Raw genomic sequence first — 26,732 nt, 5'->3', positions numbered from 1 at the left:
ATGGTACTACAAAGTCTTGTTTTAATTAATTTAATTTTACTCATGACTCTTTCGGCAGTACATGAGGTTGTAGGAATGGTTAATAAATATTTATATAAAATTCTTAAATTAGGGAAAGCAGAAAAATTTTAAAGTAGACGATAAAGTAAAATAAATGAATAGTTTTTCCAATCTTAATCGTAAGTCCCTGAATTATCATCATCAGAAGAAGAAGCTAAATAATGTATTGGTAAAAATATTTTAATAAATAAATTTACAATTATCAGAATCTGATAAATCTTTAGATTCTTGAACCTATAGATCATGAGTAATAATTATATTCCCCATTTTGGCCATCTTATAAATATTTCTAAACTTCAACATTTCTTCGAAAATTTGACTTGAATTTAAATTGTAAAATTCACAGATATCCTCGATATCTCCTTTAATAATTGATCTTTCTGCCATTCCCTTTGGCGTAAAAAATGATGTTTGATGTAATCGAATCATTATTAAATCTTTCATTAAACTGCATATGTTGTATTCATTAAAATTTAATAAAGCTATATTAATATTTATTAAAAGTAGAGAGATAATAGGAATTTCTTGTTCTACTTTATCAAATCTCTGCTCTGTGTCTGCCTATAAAAAATATAGAGAGATAAAAAATAAGAGTAATTAAATGACCTCAGGTTCACTAATTTCATGATCATTATCAGAATCATCAGATATTATATTTTCTTCTAACACATTTTCTTTATTATTAGGACACTTTTAAAAGATAATTATATTAATTAAAAATATTTATTATACCAACAGCATTGAATTCCCAATTCTTCTTTTTTCTTAAATTGCGATTTAATACCCTTTATAATAAGATAAGTATAAATAATTAAATATTTAATAAAAAAATTACTTTGCTATTTGTCCAATTTTAAGTAACATTCTTAAAAGCTACTATTAAAGTTTTTCTTTATATCGTTAAAATGCCTACCATGTCTTTTTCTAATGTGATCTATCCATTTATCATCTCTTATATTGTGCGATTTGCAATTTTTAATTAGGCATTTGTATTTTTTTTGGTTAATATTTTTAGGCATATTTTAAAATTGGAAAAATAATTTATGAAAAGAAATCTCGGATAACAACCTAATTTACTAAACATCGACCAAAAAATATTAAGTTGGGGGGGGGGGGGTGTCTTATTATTACATTTATAAACCAGAAATCACTTGATCATGATGGATGTAACAAAACAGTAAAAGAATTAAATAATAAAAAAAAATTTTTAAAAAAAGTACCCCCACTTAAATTTACTGAAGCAGTTGCTTCGGACCCCCCCCCCTCCCGTTGTTGGGGCCACTGAGTTGAAGTTAATATATTGGTTGATTTTATAAAGTGTGAATACTAAATTTCAATGCTGTAAACACCTGTCAAGTTTAAAATATCTCTATAAATGATAAATTAAATATTTGGAATGAAAATCTAACGAGTTTTATTGAATAATATACACATTTTTTAAATATTATAATTTCTTAAAAAATTAAAGCACCAATTAGTTTTGATTTTGTGTGATTATTTTTTTCACTTTTATTTAATTTAATACATTAATAGTGTGGACATCAGCCCGCTATAAGGGTTTGGGATATCAGAGATAAAATAGAATTAGCCCAATTCTACAGTCATAAATATGAAGTGGCATGTGTGGTAAGTTAACTCATATTCAATGAAAAAATCTAAATTGGTTATAATATAGGCTTTTACTCCCGATATGAAATATTTGATATCAATTGGGTCTCATCATGACATGTCGGTGAATGTTTGGGATTGGAAAAATAAATTCAAAATTGGCTGTAACAAAATTTCTTCACAAGTAAAAGCCTTGTCTATAAGTCAAGATTCCCAGTATTTTGTTACTTCGGGAAATAAGCACGTTAAATTTTGGTCTCTCACATTTAATCTCAATATTTCGAATAGCCATTCTACCTTGGATAGCATCAATTCACATGTATAATTGATTTTTTTAAACATTTATTACAAATTGTTAATATATAAATTTTTAGACGACGGAACCCATTCCCTTAATAGGTAGATCTGCCATATTAGGGGATTTGAGAAATGAAATATTTAACGATATAAAATGCGGCATATTAGGTAATATGGACAAAGTATATGCTATCACTAATAATGGTATTTTATGTTTGTTTTCGAGGCCTCCTTCTAGACAACTAGAGATAACTGTCGATGTCGAGGTATGTACATAAATATTTTGACCTTTTTCAAATGTAAAGTTTGAGATTGGCTTATTTTTTATATTTATATTTGATAAAGTGTGAAACTGGTAATTGTATATCCGTGAGTGAGCTTAAAGTTATATGTGGCTGTTCCAATGGCGTTATTCGAATATACGATGCAAGTACTTTGGAATTAATGACAAATTTTCCAAAACCTTACGCCTTAGGCATCAGTCGTTCTCTTCTTGACCCGACACCTTTTAGTTTAAATATATCCCCAAAAAGCCATCTTGATCTTACTTTCCCAGATTGCATCGCATGTGCTATAGATACTGGCACAAATCAAGTATTCACGACAAGTTCTCATTAAATATTTATTAATATAAGATCATAAGCTATTAAACTACACGCCTTTCTTTATATAAGAGCATATATATATTTTATTCTTAAAGGCGATCTCAATGTATAATGATCATGGAATTTATATTTGGGATATGTCAAATGAAATATTGGATGACATTCGGCCTAGTTGGAATTTTTTTTACCATAGTTGCTGTGTATGGGAAATATTGGTTCGATTAAATCACTTTTACAATAATCATAAAAATTTTTTAGCTTTCATCTCTCTCGCTGAAAGATGATTTAAATCAAATAACTCCCCTAATGATTACATGTTCATATGATGCAACCATTCGGTTTTGGACCATGGACTCTACCGATAAGCCAATTCTAACATTTATAATCTATCTCCATGCAAAATATGCACATTCAACAGTTTACTCTTCCACAAATAGTATACTTTTTGATAAATGATAAAATTTAGCTCCGATTAATTATGTAAATATTTTATCTGATATTCTTATCTTGTTTTGTCAACAGAGTTTAATATTTAAAAAAAATCTTGGGGGGGGGCGAAGGTGAACTCTTCCATATTTTAGGTAAGTTTAAATTTTAATAAATTATTTCTTTTGAAATCCGATACATCTGAATTTACAGAGATTACTATTCGTTGGCAACACGTTGGTGTGAACAGTAATTAAACTGTGAATAACATTTATAATCATAATACAAATACACTGTTAGTTAATATTCACACTGCTCTCTGACACGGATCGTAGTATATGTGAAATAGAGTTTGACAGAGCGAGTCGAATGGTGAGTTAAAATCTATAGTGAAAATTTAAAAAGATTTTCTCATGAATGACTATATTTTATGTTACAAAATTTCAACGCAAATAAAATTTTGTCCACTTATTCAAATTTTATCATTTATTTTTTAAAATTCTATCATTTTTGCGATAATAAACATCAATCAAAATTAAGCTTAACAGATTGAAAGTGGTTGAAAAAAAAATGGATAGAACAAGAGAACATTTTTTCGACTCGATGCTCATAAAGTATTTTTTCCGACCCAACTCAGACATATAATTAATTACAGGTTCCCGACCCTAAAATCAAGATATAAATAAATTTACTCTAAAATTTATTTACTTTTCAGTATTTTATAAGAAAATATAAAATGAGCAAAATTGTAAAATAATATTCAATCCATGAGTTATTTATATCACTAATTTAATTCAAAATTATAAAAATAAAATACTTCCAACCCTGACCTAACCCGACTTACATGAAAAAAATATATTTCCTGACCCAATTCAACACGAAATAAAAAAATAATCACAATTTCTTGACCCTAACCGCGGTCGGTAAAAATATAAACTCGATTAGGCATCAGTTGCCAACGAGTTAATAAAATGTGTGGGGGGAAGGGGTATAAATTTTAAATATTAGAAACATCCTTATAGTTTTTTCGCTAAATTAAGATACAATATAATTTTTAAAAATTCAAGCAGTTCCAAATACTTATAAATGTCAGAAAATTTAAGATACAAATTATCGCTTATATAATATACATATATTCATGTTACTGCCTAACCGGTCATCGATTGGCATATATCTTTCTTTCTAGAGCTAAACTTCGTTATCTCTGTGTCAATATGGGAAGTATTTTAAGAATTCCTGCTAATAACATTCTATTTATATCAGCACTGTCTTATTAGTATCGTTAATGCCTGTCAATTTGAAACTTGATTCAGGGTTTTAATTAATTCTTGATTAGCTTATTTATGCATACAATGAATTAACTAAGATTTAAATCCCATAAACTGCATCCCGCAAATATTTCTATCTCCAATATCTTTCTTCACTTCTATATTTGTATTTCCTAAGGATGTGTATATTTGTTAACCCAATTTAAACAATTTTTATTTTGCTTCACTAATAAATAAAAATCATAGTATGATTTAGTAATATCGTTGTCAAGTGAATTAGATTTATTCAAAGTAGAAGCTAATAGTAAACTCGTTTGATCTCTTTGCTCGCCTTGATTAATTCTTACTGTACTGTTTGTTTTTAACATTATGTCAAAAGGTGTCAGGAATTTGGAATTTCATTTATTATAACGAAAATTCATTATACTTTTTCAAAAATATGACTTTTTATTCTAATATTAAGGTAAAAATATTTAAATAGGAACACCATCAAAAAATATTTTCTATGTCCTTATAATTTATTATATTATGTATTAAAATCAATATTAAATTTTCTTAATTTTAGACAAAATGGAAATACCAAACAATGTTGTGAGTAATAGCCATTACAATTCCGACTACGGAGCTCGTTCTTTAACTTTAAGTAAAGATGGAAATTACCTAGCGTGCGGAGACAAAATTGGAAATATAAGGTTGAATATTTAAAATATGTGTTAGCTAATATTTTGTAGAATATTTGAAACGAATGGTTTAAAAGAAGTTAATTTTATAGAAGCACATGATGGGGAAATTGTGACTCTTGATTTCTCATCTTTAAATAGTTTATTGAATTCATATATTTACAAACATGATATTTATTTAGGTGAGTATGAAGAATATTCACAATTGTTGGCTTCAGGCAGCAAAGATAGATTAATACATATTTACCAAAAATATGCCGACATTAATTTTGTTATATCTCAAACTTTAAACGATCATTCGGCTCCTATATGTTGCGTCAAATTTATTTGCATCAACTCGGAATCTTACCAAAATATTAAAGTTCTGTTGTTGTTAAGCTGCGCTGCCGATAAATCCATTTTGGTTAGGGAAGCTATCACTGTATAAATATTAAATATTTTTAATTATTATATTATCATTTTAATATAGGGAAATAGGGATGACTTAAAACAAAAGGCCATCAACTTTGTTCTATTATATCAAATAACCAACATTTCCTGTTATTTATATGATTTGGATATAGATGCACACGGTAAATTTATTGTTACAGCTTGCCAGGATAGAAATATACGGTTTTAAAATTTCTGATTTATTTTATCATATCTCTTAATAGGATATATGATGTGTTAGATGGGAAGTTAAAATACATATGTAAGGGCTCTCCAAATGAAGAAGGCATATTGATAAAGGTTTGCTTTGTTTAATCAACAACTCGTTTAACATATAAACATAACAAAAATAGACTGTGTTCGATCCATCATCTCAATTTGTCGCTGTTAGTTGTTCTGATAAATCTGTAAACATTATCGATTTCAAGACGGGTGAAATTATGGCTAATATAAATGGCCATTCTGAAATTGTGGTATGTTTCAAATTTTCCATAGATGGATCTAAAATTTACACTGCTACTTTTGATGGGTGATTTAATCCTTAATGATTTTTTTTTACCAATATATCTCTTACTTCTTAGGTCTATATATGCATGGAAATTATCATCAGAGTTGATAAAAAGAATACAATTAAATTTATCAGAGTGTCAAGATATGAATTTATTTATCAGTCCTATTTATTCCTCAATTTTACTCAATAAACACAAAGAGAAGTATTAAAATACTTTTATATATTTATCATTTTATAAAAAAAATTACATTCTATAATCTATTAGCAAAAAATATGCTTCCGAGAAAGCATCCTCGCCATATAATTTCAATATTAATCACTTGCCTTCTTGGGCTCAAAAACAAGTACTGGTATATTAAATTTAATGTAAATTAAACATTACCATATTTATTCAAACAAGTTGACAGAGACAGATCAAATAAAACCTGTCCTTTTACCATCAACTTTTTCTAAGTTAAATCCTTTTGTTAAATACGGTACATCAATTTTATTAGTAACAATCTATTTACATGTATAGATAACTTAAGTTCAGATGATATGGAAAGTTTGTCTTCTTATTCATCACATTTAACAGTAAACAAAGAATCTCAATTCCTTAATAGGTTTTAATTATAATTAATGGGATAATTTATTTTGATTATCATTTAAGAATTAATTTCCAAATATCTAACCACTTACCCCTCTTACCAAAAGATAATAATGGTAGACTAAATTACACAAGTCCAGATGCGATACCACCAATATTTGAAAACACAAGGGAGAGTTTGTCATCAAAATTTTTTTTGAAATGTTCCTCAAATATCAATTTTACAAAATCCGATACCCCCCATTCCCAAAGTGGTGCTATAAATATGAATAAATTAACTATCATAGGCAACAATACTACTAAATCTTATCTATTGACTGAGAAAATCAGGGATTTTAAGATGAGTCAATCCGTATCTCATTTAAACAATATTAAAATTAGTTATGAAAATGGGACCAATAATCATCTTGGCAATTTCGATGATCTGAATTTCAAAAAATATTTTAACCAACAATCAAATGACAATATTACAGTTTATTACTTAATTTCTATTAAATTAATTAATAAGTTTCAATACAATTTTATTCATATTATGAAACCAAATTAACGTTCGGCGGACTTACGTAAATAAGGCAAAATGTATATTTAATATCACATAGAGTGAAATACTTTGTATAAAGTGCGAAATTTTGATTTCTTTAATTTTTTTATATTAAAATTATTATATAAACTATAATATTTTTGTAAAGTACATACATTCAAGATATCAATTTCGTTACTATAGACTTGTTTCGACTTGGTTTACATGCATCTGTCTATTAATTTAATTGCATAAAACAATTAATATATAAAAATATTATATTATAAAAGGTAATGAAGCGCAATAAAGCTAATTTGTCCTTAGCCCTCGATCGGACAAAAAATTTGTTAAATTCAATGGTAGTAGTATATTTGAATTATATTCATGTTTAATATATATTTTATATAGCAAAGTTTAGTTTTAACCCCAGAAAAGCAATCACGCCATAATTTTTCCTTACCAATACACTCGATTGGGATTAATACATGTAAGTAAAATGAATACACTACAATTGTTAAAATACATTATTTAGGTGATGAAGATAAATCTCTTAATCATTGCAGTCATTCTACAGCAAGACGATACTCCCAACCTTTATATAGTAGGTTTAAAAAATAATATATCTTATTCTTAATATTTTAAGGTCAAGTATTAGTTTCTAGTTCGGCTGCTTTAATAAATACCAAACGGCTAGAATATTTATGCACATCACGTCGATCATCTAAAGTTCATATGTCACCACGATTAGAAGCCTTGGATCAAGAAGATGGGATTATCATGAGCGATCATAACAAATGGAAAAGTATGGTATCCTTGATGAGGTCTGATAATCATCATTGCGATTTGGAACAAAGCCATACCCACTTAGATCGTTATAAATCTCACCAATCCCTTCATAGCACTCTACATGCTCCTCTATTATCCCGCACTAAATGTTTGAATAAGTCGCCATCTTTTAAAGATTTGTTACATATAGCTACCAATTTATCTCCCAATATTGCATGTTTAATAAACAAAAATGACAAGAGGGACTATAATATACCTCCCAACTTCGATCCTAACAGATATACCTCAATTTTTAATTTAAATAAACAAAATCAAGATTTAAGTAATTATGCCTGAAATTTTAATAATGATTATTTTTAAAGATTTAAATTGTGATAATGGGAATGAGATTTCCGATTTTCACACTTCCTTACCAAATTTAAATAATCGAACAAGTCCTGATGGTATAATGAGCGCCATTGAAGAACCCTGCAAAATTCAAATTCATGAAAACCATCAATTAATACAAATGCTTTTACAAATCAAACGTAACATTTAAAATATCATTAGTCTATTTTACGAAAAATTTAACATTTGCAGATCCCTTAAAAGAATTGGGTAAAACTATTAATTGCACTAAAATTATCAAAAATGTTGAAAGCCAAGTTAATTATTCTAAAATTAATAATAATTTAATTTATTTAAGATGTCCTTGATACACGATAAAATCTATAACAACCACCAGAATAAATGTATACACGACAATGTACTTATATTGATCCAATCTTTATTAATGATTGAATTAGAAGCTAAATCTCATTTCAAGGCTGTTTTTGATATTTTGGAAATGTTATGTAAGGGATGTGCATACTCTTCAACAATCCCCTTTTCTACTCATTTATCAAGTGAATCATGTGATAGTACAATAAAATTAATCCGATCATATATGAATGAACTCAAAACTCTAAATCAATCCATTCTCAACACATGCGATAATATATTCGATTAAAAAAATTTTATAGTTATACTCAGGGACGTGCATTCCTATAAAATCATTTGTATTATTTTTATGCATATATATTTTTTATGAAGGTAACTTTATACAATTGTTTAATATTGGATAAATAAATCTATATAGAATTATCAGTCCTATCTGGTAGTTTTAATTCTCTTAATAAATGTATTTTTAAACTTAACAAATCTAATCTATAGACAAAATCCAAATTATTATTATAAACTTAGAGATTTTTATTTGTAGATATGTCTACGAAGTTTTTTTCCTATTTATTTATTTATGAACTCTATTATTTTAATAAAAGTTAATTATTATGACCATATGCATAGACAGATTTAAAATAATTATATCCAAAGTTTCTAATGCACATAAATATTCTAAATCACAACTTTATATTTTATTAACGTTTGGTAAATATATAATCTAATTATATACATACATATCAGTCATTCATTTCTATATTATATTAAGATTTCCTATTATATAGTTAAGAGTCGGCTGAATATTTGGCAATTTATGAGTTCTGTTTGAGCTTTATTTATAGCATCCTTGTTTAAAAATCCTATATTTCCTTTTTCAATTCGTCTACCTTTACCAGGATATCTTTTGTCATTAAATAGGAAATGTAGTATGAAAGCCAACTGATTTCCTTGAGCACTAATATTTTATTTCATTTAAAATACAGGTTTGGGAAAAGGGATTACGATAACAGATTAAGAGTGAATGCCAAACTGTCATCATCAATTCTAAATTTGCTGCATCTACTCTATGGTGAACAAAGAGGTATATTAAGCCGGTTATTACATTAACTATAGCGCATAACTGAATTCTTGGTTATATAATAACAATTTATGATTTCTGGATGGTACAACTTCTAACTATATCCTCGTTCCTGATATTAAATATGGATCTAACCTTATGTAAACTCGAACTAAGTCCGAATTTTTTGACCAGCAGTTTATCCAAGTATTTCTTTCTTACGAAATTTTTTCAACTAATTTTTAACCATAAAACTGACCGAGGACATGATCGCAAATTGCTTTCGATAAAAGTATAGATTGGGATGGATAATGTTGCTTAAACTAAGATCACATCTGAGTGACAGTGTGACATGATATCAAACAATATCCTTGGACCTGATTTATGAATAACTAAGAATTTATTTTATTCTATAGAGAAAATAATAAATTTTTAAGATATATTTCTTAATTATAAAGGTGTAGATCACAGAAAACATGGGCCTAAACTTTTTTACCACCCGCCTTAGATCAGGCCAAGCCAAAAATCCAATTTTAGATTACTACTCATTGCTAATCAAAGATCCCAATTGAAATATATGATTCAATTTCCTCGGAGGCGTTTAATATTTATCACTTTTTAAACTTCCTCATCATTTAAAATCAACCCATTATCAATATATCAAGAATGTAAAATAAAAGAGCATTTGTTTTTGATGCTTACTAGCTCGTGATTCCTAAGCACAACAATGCGAGCCCTAAGGAGTAGAGCATTCAGATAATAATTTAATAGAATATTATAAATAAACAGATGAATGATAATAAAGGGAGATGTTAATATTAATTATTTATTTTTTAATTTATAATAAACTTCTTAAATAATATCTGGGATAGGTTCTAAATCGCTAAAACAAAAATCGCTAAAAATTGGGAACATGGCTTCTATCTCCTAGAAAATTTTTAAAGTAAATTTGAAATTAAATATTAATAGATACTAGGGGATTAAATACTTGTATTTAAATTGAAAATTTAAAAAAAATAGCTAAAATAAAATGGAAAAAATATCATCCAAAATCCCAGTTTTGGGAATCAAATTGGGAATATGGATGATATTTCTTACATTTTAGCTATTTTTTTTAAATTTTCAATTTAAATACAAGTATTTAATCCCCTAGTATCTATTAATATTAATTTCAAATTTACTTTAAAAATTTTCTAGGAGATATAAGCCATGTTCCCAATTTTTAGCGATTTTTGTTTTAGCGATTTAGAACGGGAACCTAATATCTTATGTCCAGTTGAAATTTATCATGTTTGGACTAGGCCAGAAATTCAACTTTCACATAAACTCATTAAGCTCGAAGACTATTATAGTACCTTTGATTCAAATTTTATTTTAAAGATTAAGGATTGTGATATTAAATTTATTATATTACTTTTAAATGTTTTCTCAAGTTGAAGCTATTAGTTTTGTTTGATGATAAAACCTCTGGCACATCTTACAACAAAGTTTTAACCCTGTATTAATTTTTTTTATCAAGATTGAAATATTTGAAAAATTAGGAAAATGTTGATATGATCTGTATCAAAATTATAAATACCTGTCGACATTTTAAATTATTTTGAAAACTAGATTTATAATGCATATTTTGAAATTTCAAAGAAAAGAATATGATTTTAGAATTAATTATAAATATATTTTAATAATTTTGATATGTATTATATAAATTTGAAAGTAGCCAAATAGCGCGATACTTCACTTCCTTAAAAATTAGACGAGCTACCGCTATCTTTTTAAAAATTTAGCGTGCTAAAGCTACCGCTTCTGAAAAATAGTGCGCTATTTAACAATACTAGTAACCAAACGCCAATACATAAATTATGAACCTTTAACGCCTCCCCCCCCCCTTATTATATCCCATTTAGAAAAAAAAGCTATTACTTAAACCAATTACAATTCCGAAACACTTTTTAATTTTCTTTACAATAGATGTCGTTTATCGCGAAGCAATTTTAGAACGAAATTAATTCCGCCAATTTTTCCCCACTAAACTTTTATAGAGAAGACAAGAGCGCTTTACTTAAACTGTGAACTCATTAGAATGCAGGGACTTCCACTGCGGGGTGGGGAGATCAGTCAAGATCGTCATTGAAATTAGAAGGGGTAGTTAGTTATGCAGTAGTTATCATTATGAATAAAATTGGAGAAGGATGAAGTAGTTTTAATTTGAATTTTCTTTTTTTTTATTATTTCGATTTGGTAGAAAGAAGTTAAAATTTTTGAGGTGGTTGATATCATTGGCATAGGTGTATAAGTCCCTGTTAAAGTGAATACATTAAATTCTTTACAAGTCCTTGTAAAAGTTAAAATAGGAATGGTATAGCAAAGTATTAACTTTTTTACTAGAATTAATTATTTTAGGCCACATTTTTTAAATCTAATTTATATAGAGAATAAGTATCATTAAATAAATTTCATAATCAAAATATTAAAAAATGATTTTTTTTATTGAATTGTGAACGAAAAATGATTTTTTTTATTGAATTGTGAATGAAAAAGAAGAGTATAGAGATCATATAATCTAAATCAATAAAGTTTATTTGCTAAATATATAACAGGCAGAGGTGTAATAATAAATGTTTTAAACGAATTACTGACAAAAATGTCCTGGACAAAAATACCCCAATTATACAAAAAAATTTAATGTGTTTTGAACGGGTATATACAGGGTTTCCCATTCAAAAAAGGGAAAGTCCCAATCAAAAAAGGAAAAGTTTCAATCATAAAAGGAAAAGGGTCAATCATAAAAGGAAAAGTGTCAATCGAAAAAGGAAAGGAAAAGTGTCAATCAAAAAAGGAAAATTCCTATTCAAAAAAGGAAAATCGTAATTTTTTTTAATTTTTATTTCTAAATTTTTGCGATTTCTTTACGTTTTATTTCTTATTGTATCTTTTCTCAATTTATTTCTCTTACTATATCTTTTTTCAATTTTTTTTCTTCTCATTTTTGATAATTCTTTTGTATTTTTATTTATAAATTTAGGTCCATTTTTTTAACAATTCTTTATGTTTTTTTCCATCAACATACAATATTCTTTTTTTGATTTTTTATTGTAATCTTTTACATACATTTCTAACCCTTTTCAATCTCTTCATTTTTATTTTTTTGATCTTTTCTCTATTTTTTTCTTCTCATTTTTGATAATTTTAAAAATAAAAATTTAGAATGATTATTGTATTTAATTACAATTGCTAAATTATAAATTAATCGTTTGGTTATAATGTACCTTTTTTTTAAATTAAATAAGTTTAAACTGTAATACCAAACGATATGTAAATTAATAAAATATAATTATTTTTAAATTCTTATTTTTAAAATGAGAAGAAAAAAAATTGAGAAAAGCTCAAAAAAAATAAAGATTAAAAATGAAGAGATTGAAAAGGTCAGAAATGTATGTAAAAGAAAAAATCATAAAGAATATTCTATGTATGATGAAATAAAAACATAAAGAATTGTTAAAAAAATGGACCAAAATTTATAAATTATATTTAAAAATGCAAAAGAATTATCAAAACTGCGAAGAAAAATAAATTGAAAGATATAGTAAGAAAAATAAAGAAAATCGTAAAAGGTTAGAAATAAATTGAGAAAAGATACAGTAAGAAAAATAACGTAAAGAAATCGTAAAAAGTTAGAAAATAAGAAGGAATAACAAATAAATAAAAATTTAAGAAAAATTGACAAGAAATTTAAAAAAATTACGATTTTCCTTTTTTGATTGACACTTTTTCTTTCCTTTTGGGAATTTTCCTTTTTTGATTGTTCCTTTTCTGTTTGACACTTTTCCTTTTTTGATCGGACTTTTTCCTTTCTTTTTGGGAATTTTCCTTTTTTGATTGACACTTTTTCTTTTTTGTTTGGACCCTTTCCTTTTATGATTGAACCTTTTATGATTGACCCTTTTCCTTTTTTCGGGACTTTTCCTTTTTTGAATGGGGAACCCTGTATAATTAGAATAATTTATTCTATACTTTTGATCCGACGATAGGCGAATTTCTTGATTCTGTCGCAAATTTATTTACGCTTATTGTCTAATAGTGTAATTCATGAGAATTATTTTGTAATAAAATTTTACTATTAATGTTCCTCGTCAAAATTGATCATATTTATTAGGGAAAAAACTATATGACTCAGCGTCTACATAACAGGATTTTCACTGGATGCAAACCCCCATTCAAAAACCTTTGCCTATCCCCCTACATTATTTTCACCTATTTATTTATTGATACTCTTTTCAAAGAATTTATAAAGGATAACTTAAATTAATCTATCTCTACTACCAACTATCGATATTTTGTGAATATAAAAAAGAATTTATTTTTTAGATAATAAATTCAATTAAAACCTCCATTATTTACAATGAATTAATTATTATGGCATTATGAGCTTGCTGAAATATATCTAAACCTTTTAAATTACATTTAAAAGGATAGTTTATTTGTAAAACAATGTGTATGATTGTTTGCAATATATAGATTTGGTCGATGAATTGTATTATAATAATACTATAATAAAAGTATTAATTTTTACAGTAATAAATTTTGTCCTATTTTATCTCAAAATTTAATAGATAACCCCCCAAAAAATTTATCCTACCCCCATTAAAGCAGCTTACCCTCTACCCCCCTCAAAAAAATAGGATGCGAAATGTTCCTACCCCTCCCGCTCATGTAGACGCTGATGACTTAAGGAAAGATAAAGTTTAAAATATAATTTTAATGCATAGCGAAAGGAGGAGCTATTTTTGAAATATTAATCGTGGTATTGATGAGGTAGGGCAAGACTGTACCATCTGACAGAATTTTGTAAATCCCTCATAAAATTTATAACTAGCTAAATTTTATACCAAACTAAGCCTCTTAAAATATTTTAAATTTTCAAGAAAAACATGGCCTTTTGAAAATAGTTATAGGCAGGGTTGTGCATTTGACCGGTCAAATACGATTCCAGTCAATTGACTGATATATGACCAGTCAAATTCAAATAAATATTTTTTACGCCAATATTAACTTTATTCTATATATATATAATATTATAATGAAATCTCCTTCCATAGTTAATGTACCCTCCGTGCCAGTCTTGTTCCGATTAATATTCAATATAATTATTTTCTTTAATATTTTTAATCAATCTTAAGTTATGATATACCGTTACCAATTTACCTGATGTAGAAGGCTTCAATCGATTTCTGTTTTTCATATGAATATCGCCCCAAACCGACCAATTTCTTTCTGAAGAATAAGTCGAGCTAGGAAATGTTAGTAAAATATTAGCTACTTCTTTTAATGGGCAAAGTGCATTCCACCAACTTAAGGCCGAAATCTGATTGTTTCTTATGGAAGTTACCACTTTCCACATATTGTGGATATGTCGCTTTTATCACTTAAAATATTTTGAATATCACCACCTTGTAAAATACCTAATTCTTGTATTATATCACATGCTTCATCGAATTCAGTACTAGTAAGATGCTCCCCTTGATATTGGGAGTCCAATAAATAAACAGCTTTGTGAGCACATGTATTTAGATCATTTTTTCTCTTTACAAACATAACATTAATTTTTTTTTCTTCAGATGGAGAAATATAGAATCATGACATGATTGTATTATGTGGTTATCCAAATTAAGAATCTCGTTTTTTACTTAGGCCACAAAGTACATTCCTTGCATTTTCAACAATGAGGTAGCTAAAGATTGTAAAATTGCTAAAAATTTTAAATTTTTCGTTCAAAATATTTTTCCATTTAATATATTAATTTTTTTTTTAAACTTTATTATTTATTCATAATCATTAAATTACAGAGGATTAAAAAATTAAATATAAAAAAAATATATATATATAATCTATGAAGACATTAAAAAGGACTATAAAAAAATATATATATTTAAAAAAGGGGGGGGGGGTATATATCATCCAAGAGAAGAGTGAATACTTATAGACCGGCAAATTTCCCACATACAGCTTCTTCAACAACTGATGCTTTCAGAGCTATCTTACATATTTGTATTTTCTCTATACATTTTATAGGTGATTCCCATCTTGTTTGGCTAATTGTACTTAATGTAGATGGTATACCATGTTGATTCTTATTACATTGGAAAATACTGCAGCTGGTATGTGTTTATTCTTGAAAAATTGAAACATGGTAACTGAAGTCGTTCAATTGTTCAAAATCGGGAAAGAATTATTACAATGTATTCGCTGCACAACCATAACATTGTATATGATTATAAATAGATTCAGATTTTAGAATTCTCCAGGCTGCTTTCATGTTAGCGGCATTATCAGTAACTAAAGAATATACTTTTACCGGATTCAATTCATGAATTATATTTTTAAATTCCTGGGCAATATAATCTGCCGTATGGCGATTTACCTCAATATTTAAAAATTTGTAGAAAACTGGAACAGGGTTCATCACCATAAAATTAATAATACTCTCGTTTCTGATGTTACTCCAGCCTTCTGATACAATTGATAAGTGAGGAGCTTTATCTATTATATATGCAACTCTCGCCATCTCCTGAAGCTTTGTCTAGAAGATATCCAGCCAGCTGCCTTCGCCTGGGTTAAGTGTAAATAGAAAAAAAAAATTAAAATTCTTGGATGTAGGGATTTTCAGTGGTGTAGAATAGTAAATTGCTCGCATATACACTTTGTAAACAATTGACAGAACTTATTTTTTTCTTTGGGATTCATTCTATCTATGAAACATGTTAAACAAGATTGAAATTTATATTTAATCGCCTTGCTTGTAGAGTGATCAATGATAATGGGATCAAATTCTCCTCAGTCACAAGGCATGTCAATTTGAAAATCATTCCCACTAATTTCACCCGATTCTTTAGAGTTAGAAGTATTATAAACTACATTTGTGTGATTTTTTGTAAGGTTGATATTTTGAAATTTGAATAAAATTATTCCTTTATTATGAGAGGGCCACATAGTAGTGATCTGCATCGGGCCTAATTTTTCAAACCCGGCCCGAAATTTTTTAATGTTTTGCCCGGCCTGGCCCGAACCCGAAATTTTTTTTATAATGTTTTGCCCAGGCCCGAATTTATTTAAATATAAAAATTAATTCTTATAATTACTCAAAATAAACGATATATGTTATATGGCGTCTACTTTCTATAAATAAAATCACATATTTTTATTTTACATAAAAAATTCAACATAAAATTGATAAATTTAGATATATTTAGACCTGTGCGCCGACGAAACTATCGGCGGCCGGCGCAATTTTCAAAAAATCTTATCGACGGCCGGCGGCGCGCCGATTTTTAGCCGCCGTCAATAATATCGGCGCAGTTATAAATTTTTATAAAATAAATTTTTTAATTGCTCATTATTTAAAAAAAACGAATATACACTACTCTACAGATATCTCGGCATATTTTTTAATATTTATTTAATAGAAAACTCATTATAAATCCAAAATCGATTTCGTAATTTTATAATTATCATGTATAAAAATTATTTTATTTAAATTTTCGAGATAATAATCATCCACTTGAATTTAACGTCAATCCAGCGGTAGAGAAAACTCTTTCACTAGGTGTCCTAATTACCCGAATGCAAAGAATTTTTTGGCGAGCCTGGAAAAATTATGAAGTTCACTCTTTTTTTCTCTTCAAAATTTTAGAACGTCCATATCTTGTAAATATCGTTTTCCAAGAAAACTGTGGCATTCTTGTTCTAAGTCACCTAACTTGGAATCATAATTTATATTTGTTGAATGTTTATTTACCAATTTTGTCAAATAACTTAAATTTAATAATTCATCTTGATCTTCATTAGCTATATTTACTACCTGATTATCATCATTCTCTATAAGTTTAAGATGTTTTATTATAAATTCTGAAGCTGAGCAATTTTGCTCTATTAAATACTTTGAAACAATTGTTAATTTTTGAAATCTTGGATCTAAAGAGAAGTCAATATCTAGATAATTTTAAATAAAAAATAAAAGAATATTATATATTATATATTATTACTTGCAGATTACAAACCGAAAATCGTAACGCAAGTTTTTTTTTAGCATATTTTCGTGAAATGATTTCAGAACTATCACTATCATTTACTATTAAATTAGTTTCAATTTCACTTCTAAAAAGTAACGCCAAGTTTAAAGTAGGTTCTTTTTGTACTGAAAGAAATTCGACAGTTTCTTTAAATTTTAAAAGAAATGCTAATAGTTCTTCCACAAGCTCAGATTCATAATTTGAGAAAGTGCTTCCCAATTCTTTTCAAAACATTATCAATTAAATTCTTATTTAATCCAGATATTCTAGAATAATTATTAAAAGTTTTCATATGCGTGGAATTATTCTTATTATTATCATTGGAATTTCCAATTTAAAAACGGGTATCCAGGTATGAATCAATGCTGTCAGATCTAACATGTCTGATGTTAAATCTATTGTACTTAGACATTTTTTTGATCTTCCTCGAATTCAAATTCAACCTCTGCAGTTTTATATCTTAGAGCAGTAATAATAAAATAAAAATTCATCAAAATCCTAATTGACATTATAAAAATTACAACAGTGATAAGGTATGAAATATGAAAAAGATTTCGCCGGCCGTGCGCCGCCGATGGCGTAACCAAAAAAGGTCGGCGGCCGGCCAGCGCCCAGGTCTAGATATATTTTAAAAAAATTTTAAGGCCCGACCCGGCTCTGCCTGAATTTTCTTAAAAAATATTAGTTCGGGCCGGGTATGGGCCGGGCCTACTTTTGCAGATCTCTACCACATAGTGCAACTGCTTAATAAATGTTTGACCATTCTATCAACGTGGGTAATATAAGCAGGGTTGCCATGTCTCCCATCACAATGAGGGTCGAATCTTTTCCCAATAATATTTAACGACTCCAATATAAGTGCAAACTTTACTTGTGGTAGAACAAAAATGTTTTAGGACCTGACAAGGTCAATTCTAGACTATTTGAAAAATGGGCACCCATATGCAATTGTAACAGATGCATCTAATAAGGGAAATATTAAAACAATTCCCTTAAACCTTCGCTATTTTAACAAGAATAAAGTCATTTCATTAAAACTATTAAAGAAATTTTCCTCGGATAGTGAAAAATTCAACGATATAGCTAACCCCATTATGGTAAATATAGTTACTTCTGGGTTATCAATGAGTGCATGTCAGCTTTCTGCCCTGATAATTCCTCTGTGTTTTGGCAAAAACTAAAGTGTATTTACCGAATTGAGACAGCAAAATAATGAATTAATACCAATTGACTGTATATGCCATATACCACATAATTCTTGCAAGAAGGCAATGAATGTACTATCCGTGGATGTCGATCATCAACTAAAAGAGTTAATAAATTAAAAGTTGGTGGAGTGGTATGACTTGGAATAGTGTGAGTTGTTACGACATGTACTTAGCATGTGGTTATTATTAATACCTGCCATAGATAGAATTTTAAAATTTTACGAACCCTTAAAAATATACTTATTAAATAAATAAGTATTTTAAGCTGTCCTAAAATTTTGAAAAATTTTTCGAGGATGAAATGGTAGAAGCATATTTGAGATTAGTTCTCATCCAGTTAATATTCAGTTGCAATCAGAAGATTCTACATAAAATCCTTGCTACAGCACTGTTCATTTCAACAGTTATAAATTGATAATAAATTATATGGCTCTATTGCTAAAAATATTATATTAAAATGTTCAAATAATACTCTAATTAATATTTTTTTAAATGAAGCAGATATTTTTATTATGACAATATATACAATCAAAATTTGATTTTACTATATTTACAAATGTATTAATATTATGACCTTGGAACAGAAATCATCATTGATGGTTTTGTAATTTAATAAATATATTAAAAATACCTAAAGACATTGTTGTCTCGTTTGAGGAGATAGTAATTCTCTCTTTTTGCCATAATACTTAAAGTTAGATGGTATAAAAGCAGAGGAGAAATGGGTGGAATTTTTTCGTAATAACGATAAATCCCCAAGCTTGGAAAAAGTATGCGAGTATGTTTTCTCCTTACCTCATTCTAACAGAGCGCATTTTTAGCCTGATGAGGACTGCCTGGAGAGAAATCGGATTGCTTTAGCAACATTAGAGGCCGAGTTTAAGGTTAAACAAAATTATAATATGTCATGCCAGGAATTTTATAAATATCTCAATAACCGTTTAGTTAAATTATTTAAATCTCAAATAAAATATAGTTAACATTATAACTATTTATTCCATTATTTTTTTATATTTTATATAATCTTATTTATACATTCGCATAAATTAAATATATTTTTTACATTGTAAAATTACTATTTTGAATATTTTGGCATATCAAAAATAGAGAGCATTACAATCTCCTCAAACAAGACATCAATGTCTATCGGTATTTTTAAAATATTTGAACATTTTTGTTGTAATCAATTAAGAAAAATGAATAAAAAAGATTTATTATTCAGATTAAATAAAGTTCAAGATTTTAGGTTTGTTGTTTAAACACTATGTAAATGAATAGTATAGAAAATTATATATAATCGGTAATATTTTACTTGTAAAATCATTATAATTATTATTTTGCGAACTTAATTTTTAATTTTAATTTATATTAATTTTATTTTTCTTTTATTTTGTTTATGTTTTCACTTTATATTTAAGTATTTAATAAAGATTTAGTATCATATTTTAGTTCTAACTTTTCTTCATTTGACAACTGTTCTAATCTCCCAATCCTAAATTCTACTAACTTTGACAATGATGTTGGAGATAGGAGGCGCCAGGAAAATTTCAACAATTCAGTTTAATTAACTCTGAAAAGAAATTCTAAATAAAGGGGGAAGGGAATGTATGAAATGACTATCGACTAAGACAAAGAATGAGAGCAATATAACAATGGTATCAATATTAATGGTAGTAATTTGGAAAAGAATAGAATTAGTCGTTTAGCTAAAAAGAATTCGTCACAAGAGATCGTTATAGGTACAAGTGATCGTTTTATATAATATTAGGTTGTGGATTAACCAAAAATCTTCATACAGAGAAACGGCTTTTCGTCATTAGAAATTTTATGCCGCAATCGAGCTCATGTAGAGATCGAATTTTTATTTGAGATCAAAAGATAAAAGAAATCTTTATCATACAAGAGATCTTAAGACGAAGTTGATATATTGACAAGCAGCTAGGTAGAACAAGTGATCAAGACCAGGATGCAATCGTTAATCGTTGACAAATTATCGCCAATTGCTTATCAAAACTTTAGTATAAGATACAAAATCGATGATCTAAGAAAGAAGAAGTCGTGAAAAATCACAGATCAAGCATCTCACATCGTTGATGGAGATAAAGCAATGATCATTAGTTACAAGAGAACTTTAGAAACAAGCAAAAGACCAAGTTAATTTATCAGGAGAATTTAAGACGTAGTATCGATAATCGTTGATTAGAAATCGTGTATCGTTTAAAGGCATGCGTTAATCAAGTTGTTAGTGCTAAGAGCTCATCAATAACAGACTAAGACAAGAAACAGAATCTATCGGTGATGTAAGTGAGCAAAGGAAATAAAGCAGTAATGGGGATACATGCACGAATATTGGTATTTCGCAGAATGTGGGGTCTAATCTAAGTGGAAGGGTGTTGTAATATTCAAATAAGAAAAATGAATAAAAAAGATTTATTATTCAGATTAAATAGAGTTCAAGATTTTAAGTTTGTTGTTTAAACACTATGTAAATGAATAGTATAGAAAAGTATATATAATCGGGAATATTTTACTTGTAAAATCATTATAATTATTATTTTGCGAACTTAATTTTTAATTTTAATTTATATTAATTTTATTTTTCTTTTATTTTGTTTATGTTTTCACTTTATATTTAAGTATTTAATAAAGATTTAGTATCATATTTTAGTTCTAACTTTTCTTTATTTGACAACTGTTCTAATCTCCCAATCCTAAATTCTACTAACTTTGACAATTTTAATAAATTTTTAGCAATGGCGCCTTAAAATTTATTGTCAATTTTTAACTGTATATTATGAACACATTTGCAGCATAATTTTGTGAATCTTTATTAAAATAGATTCTTCTGATTTCAACCATATTAACAGCATGTAATTAGATTTTTTGCCAAATTCACTGAGGGATTATCAGATCAGAAAGCTGATATGCAATTCATTGATAATTCTGAATCTGCTATACATATAAAATTTATGGTTAGCTATGTCTTTGGATTTTTCACTATTTGAGGGAAAAAAATTTAATAGTTTCATTAAGACTACTTTAATTTTGTTGAAATAGCAGAGGATCAAGGGAAATGTTTTAATATTTCCCTATGAGGTGCATCTGTTAGAATTGCATGTGTACACCTATCTTAGAAAGCGTCAAAAATTGACCTGGATTCAGATTTTAAAACATTGATAATAGCCTTTCTCATTTTTGTTCTACAATTAAAGTTTTATTTATCTCGGAGTCATTAAATATTATGAGAAAATGATTCTACCCATATTGTGATGATAACTAGCTCTGTGAATGTTGTACTACACGATAAGTGTATGTATACCATTATCGTAACTGTAGTTGCATCTGTATTATTTCTTATTTTTGGAGAATATTTTTGTTTTGCAATAAATGTAGTTACACCACTGATTATAATAATAATATGATTGAACTATAAAAAATAAAATAATTATCAATAAAATAACAATATTACCTTATTATGTATTTAAACCTGATACTTGACAATTAAGCGCCTATCCCTATAATGTTATACACAAACACATGGTAGATTTTCAATTGCAGTAGTTTTGCGGGACATTCATATAAAATATATTTTTTACATTGTAAAATTAAAATTATTTGTTTTTATAAAACTTTATATTTAAAAAAGATTGCTCGTTTTTTTTATAAAATTAATATATTTTAATAAATCAAGATATTATTTTAATAAAGATAGTATTTAAAAAATTTTGTCTCATACTATAATTACCTATTTTATTTTGAAAAATAGTTACCTGTTTTATTTGAAAAATAGTTAACGATTTTGTATTATAAACTAATTATTATAAAAAATAATAGGTGGATAACTAAGTCGGCCCGCAAAAAAATTTTTTGCAATTTTTATATTTCTACTATAATTTTCATATTTCTCCCGCAAAATACCAAATTTCTCCCGCAACCTGGAAATATTGACCTGGCAACTCTAATTATAAGACATCTTGCAAAACCTAACTGATTTACCATCGCGTTCTTCTTGAAAATGTTTCCAAACTTGATGCTTTGGTTTGACCATAATTCCTAATATATTAAGATTTAACTATAAAAGATTTTGATTATTGTAAAGTTAATTAATCTTAATTATCTTATAATTATCAACCAATTATTTCAATAATTTGGCTTAATATTCTATGGGCGTACCTTTCCTAAACCATTTAAAGCCAATTTTCCCTGTATTTTAGAACCCACATCCTTTTTAGATAAAAAAAAACGCCCTGACGGCAAAACCGTCGTACCTTTTTTCATGGGAAAGCCTTTAATGTGGGATTTTACCTGCATTGTTCCCATGGCTCCATCTAATAATTTCCATGATCCCCTTAACAGAGACGAATCTCTAATAATTATAAAATACTCACACCTAATGTGTGATAACCACTTTGTTCTAATTACATCAACCTGCTCTTTTGGACAAGCGGCTTTAGATCTATTCAAAATAATATCCAAATCAATAAAAAAATCATACCTTTCTCCATTTTACAAACTCAAGCAGAAAGTTGCCGTATCTATAATTAGATCTAATTATCAAATATTTAATACATCATGGCCCGACCTAGCCATTTGATATTTTTTTTTAAATGTTTTTTTTTCTTTTTATAAAAATATACATTTGTATCAATATTTTTTTTTAACTTAAACTGATATATGACATATTTTTTTATATTCTCTATATTATAATGTTAATTTTTAAATAATAATATTTTTTCATATTTTTATATGAATTTTAATAAAAAATTGAATTTAAAAAAAAAAATATATATATAATATAAAACTTTTTACCAGAATTGAATAAATTATTTTGTAAATCTGACCAGAACAACTAAAAGGAAAATTTATAAATTCAGATGTAGCAAGTGAAAGTAAAATAAATGAGAATTAATATAATTCATACTCGTCTAAATATTAAATAAATTTTAAATTTATTAAAAAATAAACCATGACTTAGCTAAATTATTATATTTATTTTAGTATAATAAAAAAAAAAATTTTTATATTACAAATTTTTTTAAATTTTAATATAAATTTATAATTAAAACGATTCCTTCATGATACAAATATATTTTTAAATAATTGTAACCTAATAAGATTGAAATGCATACTAGTCAATTATATCAAAATATTTATTCGCCCAAGAATATTTGACTGTATTTGATCGAACATACTCCTCCAGTCAATTGACTGACATGTCAACAGTCAATTGACTGACATGTAAACAGTCAATTGACTGACATGTAAACAGTCAATTGACTGACATGTCAACCCTGGTTATAGGGTACAGTTGAAATGATCCATTTACATTATTTTAGAGTAAGACTGATTTTTTTATTTTATAATATTATAGATTAACTTAATAGATTTTTAACTAACACTTCGAGCGGCCAACTTAAAATTATTAACATTGTAAAATGATTGTTTTATTATTTTATATTAATATATTAAATAAATATATATATAAAGGATGATGAATTTGAGAAACGGGAATGATTTTAAGACGTAAAAATGTAATTCATGATTAAACAAATGTTTAAATATTGTAGAAAAGATACTTTAATAAAATGCGGTATAAAAACATTAAAATTCCTAATTTATTTACCCATCAACATTCTCACTTTTATCATTATGGAGACCAAGCAATGTTATGTATTTTCGCTACTTCGCGCAATTTTTTATCTCAAAATTTGATCATGATTTTTTACTTTACATGCATTCTCTCCTGAAGCAAATATAACGCTCATATCCAAATAAAATAATTAACGATGGATGCATCGAATAATTCCAGCAATATGACCGAATTTACCAAGTTGGACTTTCCTAAATTTAGTAGCGATGACAGCGCCTACATATGGAATTTGTAAAATTTCTTCGATACAAGTAAGATTTTTCTTCGAAGTTTATCTGACAACGAGTTTAACAACATTGGTAAATCTGTACCGAGGCAGACTTCCAGGATCCAATCGCTCTTCATTCAAGCTTCAACTTCCTTCGAAGACCGAAAATGCTAAACTCTCCGTTTTCTTTGCAGCCACGCAAGGTGAGGAGGAGACGTTTACAGCATGAGTTTAGCGCATTGCCGCGACAAAGTTTCAATGAACGCTATGATATTCGTCACGACAACCGTTTCGATCAACGCTATGATAATCATCATAACAACCGCAACCGTTTAGACAATTACTACGACGATATGATGATAAAAGTGAGAATGTAGATAGGTAAATAAACTAGGAATTTTCATGTTTTTATACAGTCATTTTATTAATATTCAATATTTTTTCTACAATATATATACATTTGTTTAATCATGAATTACATTTTTACGTCCTAAAATTTCCCGTTTCTCAAATTCATCATCCTTTATATATAATATTTATTTAATATATCAGAGACCTGCAGGCCCGGCCCTAAACCCGGTCCCGGGCAGGGCCGGGCCGTATTTTAAATTTTTTAAATATACCCAGGCCAGGCCGGGCCTAAAAAAAATTTTTTTAAACATATCCGGGCCGGGCCTAAAATTGTTAAACCCGGGCCGGGCCTTAATATTTTTTATAAAAATTTTTACATTATGAGTTAATAGTTATAAGATTATATTATATTATAGTTATGATTAATATAATATTGGGTGATGGTTAACACTACCTAACAACCCACAGATCGATCTAATTATTAATTTCCTGCAAATTTATTCAAAGTATTAATATATTTTTTTATAATTCATATCTAAATTTTTACAACATATTTTACCAAAACAATCAAATAAAGGAATATCTTAAATAAGCCCCAATATTCAAGTATTATTAATATATTTTTTTATAATTCATATCTAAATTTTTAGAATATATTTTACCAAAACAATCAAATAAAGGAATATCACTTCTTAAAGTTTGTAATACCTTTCAAAGCGAAAAGGAGAAATAAAATTGATTTTACTTAATATAAAGCATTTTTTAATTGAAAAATTTGTTTTACACAAGTATCATTTTATTTCTCTTTTTCTCTGTCCCAAATTCAAGCAATTACGTATGTAGTCAGGGACAGATCGCAAAATGACGGAAAACTATATAAAAGATTATATTAAATTACAAGAGGCTCAGGAAGTAAATGAAATACCATCGACCAGTCAAATTACGACTGTTGTTAAACAAACTGAATCGTTTTGGGGCGATGGTGATTCTGGTAATATTTCAATACCCGATGATGAATATTATAAATACATAAATAATAGATAGAACATTTAAGGTGGATAATTTGTTAGAATGGTGGGCGGCTCATCAAAACGAATTTCCAATTTTAACAAAATTGGCAATTCCTGCTTTAAGTGCAAGCTGTGAGCGGAATTTTTCCACTACTGGGAGAATTCTTGAAGAAAGAAGAAGTAATCTTCAACCTGAAAAGGTAGATATGCTTCTCTTTCTTCATGATTATTTGTGAATTTTTAATATCTTTCTTGAGTATAGGGTTTCGTCAATCATGCTGGTTTTTTACTTTGCAAACTGTCAAATATTTATTGCATTTATTATATTTACCTTGAGTCATGAAAGTTTTTAATCCAACATTTTTCATTATTTTTTTTTACAATATTATATAATACAATTATCTTCTTTTGTTAAAAATTTATATTATAAAATAAATTATATTAATATTGTGCAATTAGATTATATTTTCAAAATACTATTTATTATACATGCATTTTTTTTAAATAGCGATTTATTTTTATTTTATAAATTAAATAGTAAATTAAATACAATATATTATATTCTCAAAATATTTTCCATTTATATTAGTTTTATTTTTTTTAAATGTAATATAAAATATAGTATATGACAAATATTATTACCATTTTTATGAATATTCAGGCGCGTACGCAGCGTGGGGGGGGACAGGGGGACAAATCCCCCCCCCCCC

At 27.3% G+C, this 26,732-nt stretch overlaps 1 protein-coding gene across 6 annotated transcripts in view; it reads left to right on the top strand.

Annotated features, from left to right (window-relative positions):
* The window catches only part of LOC135925012 (mitogen-activated protein kinase-binding protein 1-like), a 28,502-nt gene extending 19,453 nt beyond the window's left edge, over positions 1-9,049 (top strand). For 3 of the 6 annotated variants that reach the window (XM_065460146.1, XM_065460142.1, XM_065460144.1), the window contains 24 exons: positions 1,594-1,686; positions 1,736-1,987; positions 2,043-2,231; positions 2,311-2,559; positions 2,666-2,785; positions 2,829-3,006; positions 4,830-4,956; positions 4,996-5,084; positions 5,127-5,365; positions 5,414-5,556; positions 5,598-5,673; positions 5,727-5,902; positions 5,955-6,086; positions 6,150-6,234; positions 6,285-6,360; positions 6,402-6,486; positions 6,534-6,942; positions 7,281-7,349; positions 7,399-7,477; positions 7,523-7,591; positions 7,634-8,098; positions 8,139-8,303; positions 8,356-8,420; positions 8,462-9,049. In XM_065460146.1, the coding sequence (XP_065316218.1) occupies positions 1,594-1,686; positions 1,736-1,987; positions 2,043-2,231; positions 2,311-2,559; positions 2,666-2,785; positions 2,829-3,006; positions 4,830-4,956; positions 4,996-5,084; positions 5,127-5,365; positions 5,414-5,556; positions 5,598-5,673; positions 5,727-5,902; positions 5,955-6,086; positions 6,150-6,234; positions 6,285-6,360; positions 6,402-6,486; positions 6,534-6,942; positions 7,281-7,349; positions 7,399-7,477; positions 7,523-7,591; positions 7,634-8,098; positions 8,139-8,303; positions 8,356-8,420; positions 8,462-8,764 (3,933 nt within the window). In that variant the 3' untranslated portion in view covers positions 8,765-9,049. Of the gene's footprint in view, positions 1-1,593; positions 1,691-1,735; positions 1,988-2,042; positions 2,232-2,310; positions 2,560-2,665; positions 2,786-2,828; positions 3,007-4,829; positions 4,957-4,995; positions 5,085-5,126; positions 5,366-5,413; positions 5,557-5,597; positions 5,674-5,726; positions 5,903-5,954; positions 6,087-6,149; positions 6,235-6,284; positions 6,361-6,401; positions 6,487-6,533; positions 6,943-7,280; positions 7,350-7,398; positions 7,478-7,522; positions 7,592-7,633; positions 8,099-8,138; positions 8,304-8,355; positions 8,421-8,461 lie in introns of all 6 variants that reach the window. The other 3 variants (XM_065460145.1, XM_065460143.1, XM_065460147.1) reach the window with 3 other exon arrangements.
* Positions 9,050-26,732: the final 17,683 nt, after the last annotated feature.

This window comes from Gordionus sp. m RMFG-2023, chromosome 2 (assembly GCF_954871325.1).
Source record: "Gordionus sp. m RMFG-2023 chromosome 2, tfGorSpeb1-WG-v2, whole genome shotgun sequence".
Taxonomy (NCBI): Eukaryota; Metazoa; Nematomorpha; class Gordioida; order Chordodea; family Parachordodidae; genus Gordionus; species Gordionus sp. m RMFG-2023.
This window is presented reverse-complemented; position numbering and strand designations above follow the sequence as displayed.